Genomic DNA, 14268 nt, shown 5'->3' with positions numbered 1-14268 from the left:
TCCAGAAGTGGAAACCTAAGTCTAAAGTAGTAAAATGACTTTCTCCTAAGGTGAGATAGCTACAGAGTAGGGACCAGAGCCCAGCCAGTACTTTTAAAATCAAACAGAAATAATTCGTTATTTGGTGAAAAGAGTTTGCAGAAACTGAAAGGGGGAAAATCCACTCAGAATCCAGTCTCTCCAATAGTTAAACTTATTTTTTCCCTCTGGTTTTTTTTGTATACAGAACTACTTTTTTACACAGTTGTAATCAGAGTACAAATTCGACTGGCTTTCACTTTTTGTTAATCAGATGTTTATGTTACTATGAAGATGGCTAATTGGCAATGAATGGTGACTTAATATTTAATCGAGTAGTCAAAACCTCTTCCTACTAAACCAAGCTCCTTCCCACTGTATGAACCCCCTTCCTCTCATCCCGCAAATTCTCACCACTGTTTCATCTTCCCCTAAATCCTAGGTCCGGTCCATTCTCATGCCCCTGAAAGCCATTTCTCAACTCAAAGAGCTCCCATCTCTACCCTGGGTCTCCAGGGAGATCACCTTACTACTCTCCTGGGCAGGGGTCTCCTCGGAGTTCCCCGAGGTTCCCAAGAAGAGGCTTCACGAGTTAGGCCTGGGAAATCTAGGACGTGAGGGTCGCTATTGGCCACGCCCCAGGCTCTGTTTGGGAACCCCCAGAATTTACAGGAGTACAGACTGCAGGGGTCATGGTGGGGTCAGGGTGAGAGGGCCGGCCCAGCCTTCTTCACGTGACCCTGTTTCCCCAGGGGAGGAGTTCGTTTTTCCCACCAGAGGGGGCGCTGGGGGCGAGGGGTGAGGGGCGACAGGGGCCGGCTCCCTCCCTTCCAGGGTACTCCTGGGCGTTGCTCCTGGGCTCGGGCCCTGACGCCATCAGCCTGCGACGGGGGCGGAACGCACTTGACGCCATCTCCGGGCGCCCGGCTGGGGGGGCGCTGGGTGTGGGGCGGCTCCGGGGCCGGGGATGGCGGCGGCCGCGGTCGCGGTGGCTCCGGGACGAGCGGGAGGAGCCCGAGGAGCGCCGTGAGATGGGCCGGTGAGTGTCGCCGGCAGTGCGGGCCGCTGGGCCTGCCTCACTGAGGCCACGCAGGCCTGGGCTCTAAGCTCTGGAGGAAGTGGCCTCCTGGAACCCATTGCCCCGCCGGACCGGGGCCCAAGAACCGCGAACCCGGGGAGCGAAAGAGGCCGCGCCTAGAGTCCCGCGCGCTTTTCTCCGGCCTGGCCCAGAAGGCGGCCTCAGGCCCTGGAGCCCCCGCGGCTGTGTCCCCGAGGGCCGGGGTGTCCCAGTCTTTGGTGCGGGAAGGGGCCCCCGAACAAGGAAGCATCGTCTGCAGGGCCTTGCCTCTGCCCCTCTGTTTGAAGGGTCGACCCCCCAGCCCTAAACGTTGAATTTCTAATTTCGGGCCCTACCCTTGTGGAAGCAAGGATTGCAGGATCACGAGAAGCCATAACACGTAGTCTTTTCCAAGCTCCACTCTTTTCTGGCGGGCGCACCTCACCGAATTTTGGGCTCATTCTCTTGATTCTGGACTCTGGCAACGTTGGCAGCTCTCCAGGACGGACCCCCATCCCCGTTAGCTCGGTCAGGGTCACAAGCCGCGTCTACACCCTGAGAAGTCCTCTTTGAGCCCCTCCTGAAGCCGAGGTTTCGGATTCCGAAATGTGTTTTCCGTTGTGGGAACCTGGTGCACAGGCTTGACTCTTTGTTGTCATTCCCTCACCTTTTGCCTCTTTTAATTCTTTTATTAGGCTGTGTTTGGCTAACCCAGAGGCAGGTTTTCCTTAAGGTTTTAGTTGCAGGAAGCAAAGATCGTTCAGGGATTGGAGATGTGACCCCAATTTCTGTTGCCAGTGAGGGAGAAAGCTAATTGCTTTTCAGCTGGAACTGAAGCTGCCAAAGAAGGGACGCAGGACTTGTGCCCACCGTGTAATTCGTGTTTATGAAACAGAATTTTTCTTTCCCCCAGGTTTTCCTATCTCATCACCTTTTCCTGTACATACACACCTTGCCACTCGATTAAAGAGATAAATGTTGCCTTCAGTTTGATTGGAGGCTTGCAGTTCTGTAGGACTTGGACAGGACAGTGGGTAGTTTCTCGGAGTACTGGTCAATATTACTTTAGCTGTTTTGAAAGATTAAGGTTCCTTTCTTGAGTGCTTGATGTTAATGGTATGTGTAGTTTAAGATATTGATAGTTTAATGTGAGTTTTGTTTCCCCATTGTTAGCTACATGAGGACCAAGGCAGTGTTTTCATTTTCTGTCACACCTGATTCAGCACTTGGTACGAAGCTGTCACTCAGAACATTTTACCCACACACACCCAAAGGATCCTTTTTTTTTTTTTTTACCCTGAAAATCCGTTAATAAGGCTTCCCCTTGAGTGACTCCCCCTTGACCTCTTTTTCTGCCCCAGAAACATAAATAATTGTTCTTTTTCTCTAGTGCCACTTTTGTCATTTAAATAACCTCCACATCTGTTTTCATCATCCCTGAATAAAGGTGAAATCAATACAGTTGATTTTTCCAGCTTCCCATTGGTCACATGGGAATAAATGTTGAGTCTTCCATTTTTGGTTGTGCATTTACCTGAAATTGGGATTGGAAGTAAATTTAACCTTTGGGAATGGATACAGGTAGAGAATGAAGAATATGACATTAAGGAAAATGACGAAGCTTGAAAATTTTTCTTCAGGGATGTCTTTCTACAAATTAGAGCTTAAGACATAGCCTTTTCTCTATTCAAATTCCTACACACTCTGGATAAATGTACTGTTACCTCAGGAGCAGAGGATGAGGCAGGGACTCATGGACTTTAATGTTTTTGTGGCTTTAGAATTAACTTTCTGGATGACTCAGGGGAAAGTGAGAGTCTAGGCTCCTGCTTACTTTATCCCTATTTCTTTTTCTAGGCTCCCAAGGCAGTGGGGAGGACACTGCTTCTTACTACAGCTGCTCAGAGGCACCACTGGAAGCTCAGGTAATAACAGGAGCTTTGGACACCTTCTTGCAGAAAAAGCATCTGGGATTCAAGAGTGGAAAAACAGAACACAGTGTGATACCCAGATCTAAAGAACTGGAGCCTTGATTGGAAGAAATAGGTGACAAAGTTTGTATGCATTGAAATGTTCAGAACAAAAGGATACTTTATGACAATGGACAAAAGCACGTATGAAAGGTGACAGAAAGGGGAGAGAGAGCTTTCTTATGAATCATATAGGCCTATGATAGTAATAAGCAGTTTGAAGGAATGGAGCCAGAATTTTAGGAAGTTGTTCCTAGAGCAGACCTACAATGGAAAAGGAGCCATTGGCAAAAGAAAATACACAGGACAATAGAAAGAGAATGAATGAAGAAAGTACATTGAAGATGGCCAATGAGAAGAAAAGAAGTCTTTCCAGACTAGGGGTAAAAAGTCTGTTTGAGGTCAGAAGAGTTTTGTTGCTCTTTAGGGAGGAGGAGAAACAGATAAATTATGAAACACACTAGTACAATCCTTCTCCCCATAGGGCCCAAATTTGAATGTAGTATTTCATGCGGCAAAGAAGATACTATTTTTCATTGGCCCCTGGGTCTTTGAGATAGTGGTGATATGAGGCAAAGGAGGATGAGAGTGTAACCAGGTCTGGGGTGGGGGTGGGGGTGGGGGGATGGGAAAAGGTGAGATCATAACCCAAATTAGTCTGGGGAAAGGAAGCAAGGATGAGGTCATATGTTCAGGAAAGAAGATAGCACGGTAGTCTTTGGTGACAAAAGGAGAAGCTTAGGAAAAAGAACCAGCAACAAAGACCATGTGGTCAAATCTTCTCTTAGGGAAGAAGGCTGGGAAGAGTCAAGGTCCCTGTCAAGGCACAACTAATCATGAAGATGGTGGTCTCTCTGGGGTTGTAGAGCCCACAGGTTATTTACGTATCATTGAGTGTTTATTCTTGTAGCTGTCTGTGGTTTCCCTATTTCTTTCATGTCCTGGGCTGGATGGATAGGGGAGTGGCATCCTTGTTTGCCCCTTTCTCATACATTTTTCCCCTGGCAGCACCCTTTGTAACATCTTCCTCCATAGGCATGGTTTCTGCTACTTCCTTTGACTTAGTTCACCCCTAGGTTACTTTTCTTTGCTTCTGATTTGTTCCCTAGCAGATGTGGGCGCCCCAGCCAGCAGCAGAGAGGGGTGCAGGGGAGCCACAGAGAAGCCCCTTCTGATGCCCCAAGGAGCAAGCCGACCCCTTCCAGGCTCAAGGAACACCACAAAGCAATATGAAACCTGTTCATGAGAGGAGTCAGGAATGCCTTCCACCAAAGAAACGAGACCTCCCCGTGACCAGCGAGGATATGGGGAGAACTACCAGCTGCTCAACTAACCACACACCCTCCAGTGATGCCTCTGAATGGTCCCGAGGGGTTGTGGTGGCCGGGCAGAGCCAGGCAGGAGCCAGAGTCAGCCTGGGGGGTGATGGAGCTGAGGCCATCACTGGTCTGACAGTGGACCAGTATGGTATGCTGTATAAGGTGGCTGTGCCACCTGCTACCTTCTCCCCAACTGGCCTCCCATCTGTGGTGAACATGAGCCCCTTGCCCCCCACATTTAATGTAGCGTCTTCACTGATTCAACATCCAGGAATCCACTATCCCCCAATCCACTATGCTCAACTCCCGTCCACCTCTCTGCAGTTTATCGGGTCTCCTTATAGCCTTCCCTATGCTGTGCCACCTAATTTCCTACCAAGTCCCCTCCTTTCTCCTTCTGCCAACCTCGCCACCTCTCACCTTCCTCACTTTGTGCCATATGCCTCACTCCTGGCAGAAGGAGCCACTCCTCCCCCCCAGGCTTCCTCCCCAGCCCACTCATTCAACAAAGTCCCTTCTGCCACCTCCCCACCTGGGCAGTTGCCACATCACTCGAGTACTCAGCCGCTGGACCTTGCTCCAGGCCGGATGCCCATTTATTATCAGATGTCCAGGCTACCTGCTGGGTACACTTTGCATGAAACCCCTCCAGCAGGTGCCAGCCCAGTTCTTACCCCTCAGGAGGGCCAGTCTGCTCTGGAAGCAGCCGCTGCCAATGGACAGAGACAGCGAGAACGAAACTTAGTAAGACGGGAAAGCGAAGCCCTCGACTCCCCCAACAGCAAGAGTGAAGGCCAGGGACTGGTGCCAGTGGTAGAATGTGTGGTGGATGGACAGTTGTTTTCAGGTTCTCAGACTGCACGGGTGGAGGTGGCAGTGCCAGCACACCGAGGGACCCCAGACACCGACCTTGAGGTCCAGCGGGTGGTTGGTGCTTTAGCTTCTCAGGACTATCGTGTGGTGACAGCTCAGAGGAAGGATGAGCCCAGCCCTCTCAACCTGTCCCATCATACACCCGACCATCAGGGTGAGGGGCGAGGGTCAGCCAGGAACCCAGCAGAGATGGCCGAGAAAAATCAGGCCCGAGGGTTCTACCCTCAATCCCATCAGGAACCGGTGAAACACAGACCTTTACCCAAAGCAATGGTTGTAGCCAATGGCAACCTGGTGCCCACTGGAACTGACCCAGGTCTGCTGCCCATGGGCTCGGAGATCCTGGTGGCATCAAGTTTGGACATGCAGGCCAGAGCCACCTTCCCAGATAAGGAGCCAACGCCACCCCCCATTACCTCCTCCCACGTGCCCTCCCATTTCATGAAAGGCGCCATCATCCAGCTGGCTACAGGGGAGCTGAAGCGGGTGGAGGACCTCCAGACCCAGGACTTTGTGCGCAGTGCCGAAGTGAGCGGGGGGCTGAAGATTGACTCTAGCACGGTCGTGGACATTCAGGAGAGCCAGTGGCCTGGATTTGTCATGCTGCATTTCGTGGTTGGTGAGCAGCAGAGCAAAGTGAGCATCGAGGTGCCCCCTGAGCACCCCTTCTTTGTATATGGCCAGGGCTGGTCCTCCTGCAGCCCCGGGAGGACTGCACAGCTCTTCTCTTTGCCCTGCCATCGGCTGCAGGTGGGAGATGTCTGCATCTCTATCAGTTTACAGAGCTTGAACAGTAACTCAGTTTCTCAGGCTAGCTGTGCTCCCCCAGGCCAGCTGGGTCCCCCCCGAGAAAGGCCTGAGAGGACAGTCTTGGGACCCAGAGAGCAATGTGACAGTGAGGGGAAGAGCCAGCCGCCAGGCGAGGGCTCCCAAATGGTAGAGCCCTCGCAGCCGGAGCCTGGTGCTCAGGCCTGCTGGCCAGCCCCAAGCTTCCAAAGATACAGCATGCAAGGGGAGGAGGCACGGGCTGCACTGCTCCGTCCCTCTTTCATTTCACAGGAGGTAAAGCTGTCCATCGAAGGGCGTTCCAATGCAGGAAAATGAACCTCTCTCCCAGACCAGGACTGGGGCTTCACCCCAGAGCTGGGCCTCATCGTGAGCAGGCAGAGGATTTGCACATGCCGAGCAGGGAATGGCTCTCTTGGCAGTGAGATTGGGGGGAAAGAGGAGGCATGAAGGCAGCCTCCCAAGGCAGGGTCTGTTGCTCATTACCCCATGGCAGCCTTTCAGGACAGCCCCAGAGGGTGCTGCGATGGAGAGCAGCAGGCTTGAGCCAAGGAAGGATGGGGGTGCACACAAGATAAGAAACATTCCAAATATCAGGGCCTCCCTGTTCTTTCCTCCCCATCCCTAGCTCCTGCAAGGGGAAAGTTGGGCTTTGGGGGCAGGTGGCAGAGGGAGGGAGCAAAGAAAGAGCCAAAAATGATGATCCACAGCTTATAGTAGCAGTTCAACTGTCTGAAGTTTTTTTCCTTTCTTTTTTGTGGTGGGAGGGCAGGAAGCCCCATGATTGGGATTAAGAGGGTTCCCACCCAGAACTCTTCTTTTGAGAGCTGTGCACTTTAAAGGGTGATTTTGTTACAGATGTCTGTGGGTTTGTGGGGGAGGAGCACTCATCTACAGGACTCTGGTTGATTCTGTGCTTCAGCCCTTTCCCATCTCCCCACCATTCCTCCCACAAGGCTTCTAGCACCAGGAGAGAGAGAAACCCCTCCAGGGTTCAGAGTGAAGTACTGCTTTGGCAGGGACCCAGTCGGGACTTTAGGAGAAAGACCTGATGGCCAGGTGACCGGGTTCTAGGCAGGGCTTCTGGAAAGGTAGCTGATGTAACAAAGCTCCTCCTACCCAGCATGCCAGACCTACTTCGAAATTGTACTGAATTTCTAGTTGGTAATGGTGACTTTTGAAAGAACCAGTGGACCTTTTTACCCAGTCCCCTACTCTCCTCTGTCTATGTTGTGCCTAAGTGCCTGCGCTGTCCCCACCCTTCTGCTGCCCTAACCTCTGCATGGTGTCTTGACCTGGGCCTGATTTGTAGCTGCACTGCCTTTCCCCTTCTGCACAATTGTTTTTGTCTCCTCTGACCAAGACCTCTTGTTTTTGGTGTGTAGGGGTCTCTTTGATTTCCTTTTTAGTTATATTTCCTATTTTTAAAAACTCATAAAGAATCATGTCCCCTCCTCTTCTGCAGCTGAACAGCTTGGTAGAGAAACAAGAAGGGAACTGTGCCCTGGGTCAGGGCAAATACACCTGGCTGGGCAGTGCCCATCCTGGCGTTTTTACATAGCCCCTCCCATCTTATTCCACTTCCTGTCAGCAATCAGGCTTCTCGGAGCCATCCCCTCCCACAGCCAGCTCTGAGGTTCTGGGATAAGGGTCTTGATAAGTTTCTAGTACCTGAAGTCTTCTAGATTTCATTTCGTGGTGGAGAATTCCTCTGCAAAGAGCATTCTTAATCTTAGTTGCATTTGTCCCCTTGTGTCTTAAGCCCATGTTTTCTTCACAACTTTTAGCATCAGCTTGGACTGTGGGTTTCCACTGGGTATTGAGAATTAGGCTCCCCCACCAGCTTTCAGGTGGGTGGGTGGGTTTTTTGTTTGTTTTTCAGGGGTCTTCAGACTCTTGAAGCAACTCAGGGTATTGTCCACCCAGCTCTCTGGTGAGGCTTCTCCCATAATATGATCCTGGCATTTTCTTTAGAAATGTACTTGGACTGGCCGAGGCCTTGCCTGCCATCAGGAGTCCCAAACCTCTGAGGTCTGATCTCTGCTCTGTCAAGGACTTCAGGCAAGTCTTGTGACCTCTCGCTCTTTCACTTCCTCCCCAGCTGCCAAATGGGGATTAATAATCTTACCTACCTCCTGGGGGGAGGGGGAGTTCTGAGAATGGAGTCATTCTTAGTGTTCTGGTGCTAAAGGTTGTTCTCCGGGGGGAACTAAGTGACTGAGACCGGCTTGTTTGCTCCAAGCCCTACATGCCACTGTTTCATTCCTAGAGAGCAATTACCTGGTCAGTCAGGTTTTAGGGGCCCATCCAAAGGAAGCTGCTGACCTGACTGAGTACTTAAGTCTCCAGGTCACCTCAGAACCAAACACCAACTGTGTGTGGTAAACACTCAACCTTGTATGCATGTGGGATCATCGCCTTTCCCTTCTCTGTCCCCCATTTTCTCTGAATGCTGCTTTCTCTGGCTTGTTTCCTACAGAGGAGGCCTGTGGGAATAAGTCTTGAGGAATCCTCTCGGATGACAGCCCCAGGAGAAGGCCTCATCTCTGACTGTTCCGTGGTCAACTCATTCCTAGGGATTATTGTTTGCACGGGTTTCTCAGAAACATCCTTCCTCATAGGAAGGCTCACCAACTGAATACAGTGGCATTCACACAGTAGACACTCAAGAAGTGTTCCCCGAGGACACCAATTGAGCCTCCTCTTGTGGGAGCAAACCTATGTCCAACCAGATACAGTAGTTTGTCCACTTCCCAGCCTGGTAATTTCCACTGAATCCTGGAAAGAGAAAATCTTGTGCACAAATTGGGCCCTGACCTTTCTGCTGCTGTTCTCTTCTGTCTCTTGCTGGTGAAGGAATATCAGCAGCTCTTCTAGTACCATGCCATGTGTATGTAATTTATTAATACTCGGTTTTGCAAAGCTGCAGAGGTGTGTTTTGTCAAGTATGGGCTCCCAGGAACAGAGGCTCTGTGCTCTAAATCTTGGTCAGAGCTGTGGCATTCTGCTTGCCTTTTCCTTCTGGTTCAGTCTTTTCTTCCAGGCATGAGAGATAAAAGGAGCCTGTGGTGTATCTGTTCTTCCTTAAAGGAATTTCATACGTCTGTAAGAGACCTAAGAGCAGTTTGGGGATAGTGAGCATTTTAGTGGAAGCTGTCAGCTTTTTGGGAAATGGGCAGTTGAAGCAGGCCAGAGCCACTCCCTTGTCAGTAGTAGGAGATTCCCAGAGTTAACGAGTAGAAAGGAGGCCTGCTAACTCTGGCACTGAACAGGAGTGGCTTTGTACTGATTTGGGAGTAGAGTGACTAGGTAAAGGATGAGTAATATGCCCAAGTCTTGGATCATCATTCCTATCAAGATTAGTGTACGTGGGGTGGGGGGGGGGGCATGGAGGGTGGTGGTGTGGGGGAAGGGAATTCAGAGCTGAATGCTTGTACCCAAGGGGAGGGCCCCTAGCAGATCTGGACTGACCCTTCTACATTTTTGGTCCCAGTCAGTTGTAACACCAAGGGCTTTGGTCTGTGCTGCTTTGCCACTGCTGCTGTCTGCTCACTGTCCTGCCTGCTACCCTTTATAGCTCCCTGTCCTTCCATGTCTGAGCATAGAGGGGAAATCCAGGCATCCTGTCCACTCTTACCTGTGCAAGTGTTACTTTATAGCAAAGTCCTATTGAATAGGGATAGTATGAAATGCTGCTGGTGGGCTGGTGAATCCAAAGGGATATGGCTTCAGTGCTTGCTGGGAGCCCTTTGGCTCCAAAATCTGACTGTCTTGAGGGAGAAGCAAGCAGGTCTTCTTAGTGGGCGTTTTCTATGTATTAATCGCTTTCCTTTGTGGTATCTTGTATCCTGTTTTTAAAATAAATGATGAGGAACCAGGTTAGGGCCTGTGTCAGCATCCTAGGGAGGTTCATCTGGCTCCAGTTAAGTGGATTCTGGGACTGGAGAGCATTTAAAGTTTGACTGAAATAGCCCCTCTATGGGTTTAGTTTTATTTTTACTAGTGGACATCATAGGAGATAAACAGGGTGGTGATATGATTTAGACCTGCAACAAGCAGGCACATTGGAGAGGTGAATGATCACACTGGAGATGAAGGGTGGATGTGGGTTGACTGGGAAAGGGCCTGGGTCCATTGGAGTAAAGATACCTGATTAACTGAACTGGCCATGGAGATTAGGTCACAGTCTTAAGAGCAAAGGGTAGAGGTCAAGTTTTAGGGAGACTTCCTGGCCTCCTAGGGCTAAGTTTAATAAACCACACCGAAGCTACAATACTTTCCAGATGAGAAAAAGTGTACACTACAGTTGAAGAGCTGGACTATGTAAGGTGGATGTTGACCAGGAATCTATTAGCCCTTTGCTGGGAAGCCTTCACCATCCAGCTTCCCTGGGCTAGGGAAGGCCTCCCACATTATGCAATAATAAAATAAGCATCTGGGTCTTTGCAGCTATCAGTTGCTCTATCAACTCTAGGGTCCATCTTTGGGCCAGAAACCTGGTCTGGGCCTGGGATGACACCGGCCCTCGATGCTAGAGTTGACTGCACTCTCTCCTTACCTGCAGACTATGCACAGTGCCTGGGGTGGAAGGAGGAGAGCTGGTGCGGTTTGCCCTGCTGAGCCTCCCCAGCAGGAACAGTAGTAATAAATGCACTTTTCACACTAAGGTTTCTTTATTAGTTCTCCTGTTAAGCCTAGATCCTCCCCTGGTAGATTGCAAATTCAGTCTGTGTGATCCCAAAGCCATTCTACTGCAGATGCCCAGCAGTGAAAATGGCCTCAAATTGGGTTCCTGTCTGCAGTGTGTATGGCAGCAGCCCATGTGCCTTTACCTATTGTCAAACTTGCAAGCATTTATTTCTGTCTTTATGACTGTCACGGGGACTGAGGTTCTTCAGAGAGAGGGAGCTGGTGACACAGTGGTTTTACACCCACTCCCTAGACAGGGAGTTTGCACGTGGTTGTGAGCTGTGAGTGCTTAGTGCATTGCTAGTATTGCTGAAGGCAGGGTGCATCCCTCATTTGCTTGATACACTCAAGAGAATATAGATTGTGTTGGGAAGAGACTGACTGTACTCGTGGCAAACTTGAAGTATTAAAATAAGGCTGTCCCCTACAACCTTCCTAGTCACACACAGGATCCCTGTAGCCAAAACAGTATATGTTCCAGCTGCAGAGAGCAGACTGCTCTCAGCTTGCACAGCACCTTAGGGGAGGGAAGAATATATGGATAGGGAATGGGGTGGAGATAGGAAAGCAGGAATGTTGTCATCCAGGTGGCTTTAGGGTCCTGAGGAGTAAAGAAGGATGGCACTGGGGAGGTCTGGATGGATCTGATTTGTGTAGGAGTTCCCTGTAGATAAATTACTGATCCCCCAACTACTATCCCCAGTATGTAATGGCTGAATTAATATGTAATCAACTGCATTGTATCTAAAGCCTTAGAACTAGTCAGGTGCTCCCCCCACCCAGTACCATTTCTTACCCTCTAATCCTACCTGATCTTTAACAAAGCATTAATAATTCTAAGGATAATCTCTATTTTGTTGTGCTTTTTTGTAACTGTTTTAAATAAATCAATTTGTACTGTATATTTGTACTTTTGTGAGATCCTTTTTGCTGTTTTACCATTTTAAGTCTCTGTACTTGGCTACACACAGATTGTATTTTTATTGTTAATGCTCTTCTTATGGATACCTGCATTTAACTTGTGGACTATGTAAACACAATATATATCAATATCTATATATCTATATATCTATCTATATAAACTACTAGCTTTTCCTTCTGGTGTTTGCGCCTTCTTCTTATCCCAGCCTTAGATGGTGGCTGCTGGGTGGGGGATAGCTTGTGGGAGAGCTTGTAACATACCAAATTGTTCCCATCTTTATGTGGTGGACTCTGGGCAGATTGTGCAAGCTAGTCCTGAAGCATGGCTGCACGTTCTTTTGGTATGTATTTCAATGATCCAGAAGTCTACCTATACACTTAGATGTTAGCATGATCAATCACAAGGACTTGTAGATATCCTCACTGCTGGCCTTTTCTCCAATTCTTTCCTTTCCTCGGGAATATTGCCAGAAATTGCTGGAATACATCAGCAGCAATCATAACTACTGCTTCTAAATTAGAAAGCTTGCCAGTAGTAGGAGGTGAAACACACATGTTTGTGACTCAGATCAGTTTATTGAGCACTTACTAGGTGCCACAAACTATCCTAAGTTACATTTATTATATTAATATATATTAGCTATTTATTAATAGTCACTTGTTGCTAGTATTTTTATTTTGTGTTTGGGGAAACGAAGACTAAAGTAACTTCCCCCCAAAGTTATAGTTTGTTTTAATATAAGTTATAGTTTTTAATTTTTTAATTTTATTTTTGAGAGAGGCCAGTGGGAGAGGGGCAGAGAGGGAGGAAGACAGAATCTGAAGCAGGCTCCAGGCTCTGAGCTATCAGTACAGAGCCCAATGTGGGGCTTGAACTCATGAACTGCAAAATCATGACTTGAGCCAAAGTTGGACGCTTGACTGACTGAGCCACCCAGGCACCCCAAAAGTTACAGATTTTAAAGGGTAGTGCAGAATTTTAAATCCAGGCATGAGATTCCTGAGTTTGTATTAACCACCAGTTTGTTGTGATACTTAGCAGAGATAATCTATATAAAATGCTCAGAATAATCTTTGACACAGAGTGACTACTCAACCATTTTGAAGCATCTCAAGTAAAAGTTCAATATGAATCTTTGTGAGACAGGCACTTGGCTCATTAAGTATTTTCTTTTAAAAGTCCAGTACTTTGAAATAAGTTTATTAAAATTTTTGTGTTCCCCAAACAGAACTATCTCAGCCTGTCTGGTAGGAATTAACCTGTTTGGTGGTGGTGGTTGGGGGGCGGGGGCTGTCAGTTAACACTATTTAATAGCCTTAAACCTATGGAGGTCGGAGAGGAGTCCAAGTTTCCTTGTTATGATATTGGAAGAGGTCCACATTCCTGGCATAGTTATTTTTCTGGCTACAGCTTAACTAGGGCACTTCCTTCTGGACCTCAAGATCTATAATTATCTAAACTGTACACAACCTTTGGTGCAGGCTAAGGAAAGTTCTGTACTTGTTCTGTACCATCACAGACACTTTTAAGAAATGACCTCAGCTCTGGGCTCCTCGGCTTGGCAGACCTACAAAATGGTCATTTTGCTTGGGCTTTGACCACTGTCAACTTCAACTCTCTTCTCACTTTAATTCTGGATTTTTCTCAATGGGTTTTATTCTACCTTGGCTCTGGGGAATAAATAAGAAGATGGATCACTTCTCTCAAACAAGAGTTCCTTGGTACTATAGATCTTAATATTGGAGCTATTTAATTTTTTAGAAATTTTAGATTTTCTTAAATATTTATTTTGAGAGTGAGAGAGACAGAGAGTGCATGCACGAGCAGGGGAGGGGCCGAGACAGAGCGAGAATCCCAAGCAGGCTCCACATTGTCAGCACAAGAGCCCAACATGGGGGGTGGATCTCACAAACAATGAGATCATGACCTGAGCTGAAATCAAGAGTTGGACACTGGGGGCTCCTGGGTGGCTCAGTTGGTTGAGCGACTCTTGACTTGAGCTCAGGTCATGATTTCATGGTTTGTAAGATCGAGACCCACATTGGGTGCAATACTGGCAGCACGGAGCCTGCTGGAATTCTCTCTCTCTCTCTCTCTCTCTCTCTCTCTCTCTCTCTCTCTCTTTCTCTGCCCTTCTCCCCAGCTCGTGCTCTCTCAAAATAAATAAACTTAAAAAAAATTTTTTTTTAATTACAAATAGAGTTGGATGCTTAACCAAATGAGCCATTCAGGTGCTCCAATATTAGAGCTACTTCTGTGAACATATTCCTCAATAAAGCTGACTGCTGTCTAGGATAGGATTAAAAATTTTTTTTAAGTTTATGGGGCACCTGGGTGGCTCAGTTGGTTAAGCGCCCGACTTTGGCTCAGGTCATGATCTGATTTGTGAGTTCAAGCCCCATGTTGGGCTCTGCTGACAGCTCAGAGCCTGGTGCCTGCTTCGGATTCTTTGTCTCCCTCTCTCTCTGCCCCTCTCCTGCTCATGCTCTTTCTCTCTCTCAAAAATAAATAAACATTAAAAAAAATTTTTTAAATCTTTTTTAAGTTTGAGAGAGACAGAGAGAGAGACAGCCTGAGTGGAGGAGAGGCAGAGAGGGAGACCTAGAATCCCAAACAGGCTCTGCACTAGCCTGT

General features: G+C 48.3%; 1 protein-coding gene across 3 annotated transcripts; it reads left to right on the top strand.

Annotated features, from left to right (window-relative positions):
- Positions 1–948: 948 nt before the first annotated feature.
- Positions 949–11807, top strand: ATXN1L (ataxin 1 like). 3 transcript variants are annotated; one of them, XR_006300159.1, is made up of 4 exons: positions 949–1057; positions 2933–3000; positions 4158–8084; positions 8503–11807. XR_006300159.1 is itself a non-coding variant. In XM_043599590.1 (3 exons), the coding sequence occupies exon 3, from the start codon at positions 4275–4277 to the stop codon at positions 6339–6341; it is 2067 nt and encodes a 688-aa protein (XP_043455525.1). In that variant the 5' UTR covers positions 949–1057; positions 2933–3000; positions 4158–4274; the 3' UTR covers positions 6342–11807. The 3 variants fall into 3 exon arrangements, 2 of the variants coding, with proteins under 2 accessions (XP_043455525.1, XP_043455526.1); XM_043599590.1 differs by having other exon boundaries at positions 4158–11807; XM_043599591.1 differs by having other exon boundaries at positions 4155–11807.
- The last annotated feature ends 2461 nt before the right edge of the window (positions 11808–14268 follow it).

The sequence above is a fragment of the Prionailurus bengalensis genome, chromosome E2 (assembly GCF_016509475.1).
Source record: "Prionailurus bengalensis isolate Pbe53 chromosome E2, Fcat_Pben_1.1_paternal_pri, whole genome shotgun sequence".
Lineage (NCBI taxonomy): Eukaryota > Metazoa > Chordata > Mammalia > Carnivora > Felidae > Prionailurus > Prionailurus bengalensis.
Note: the sequence above shows the minus strand (reverse complement) of the source record. Positions and strands in the feature narration are given on the sequence as shown.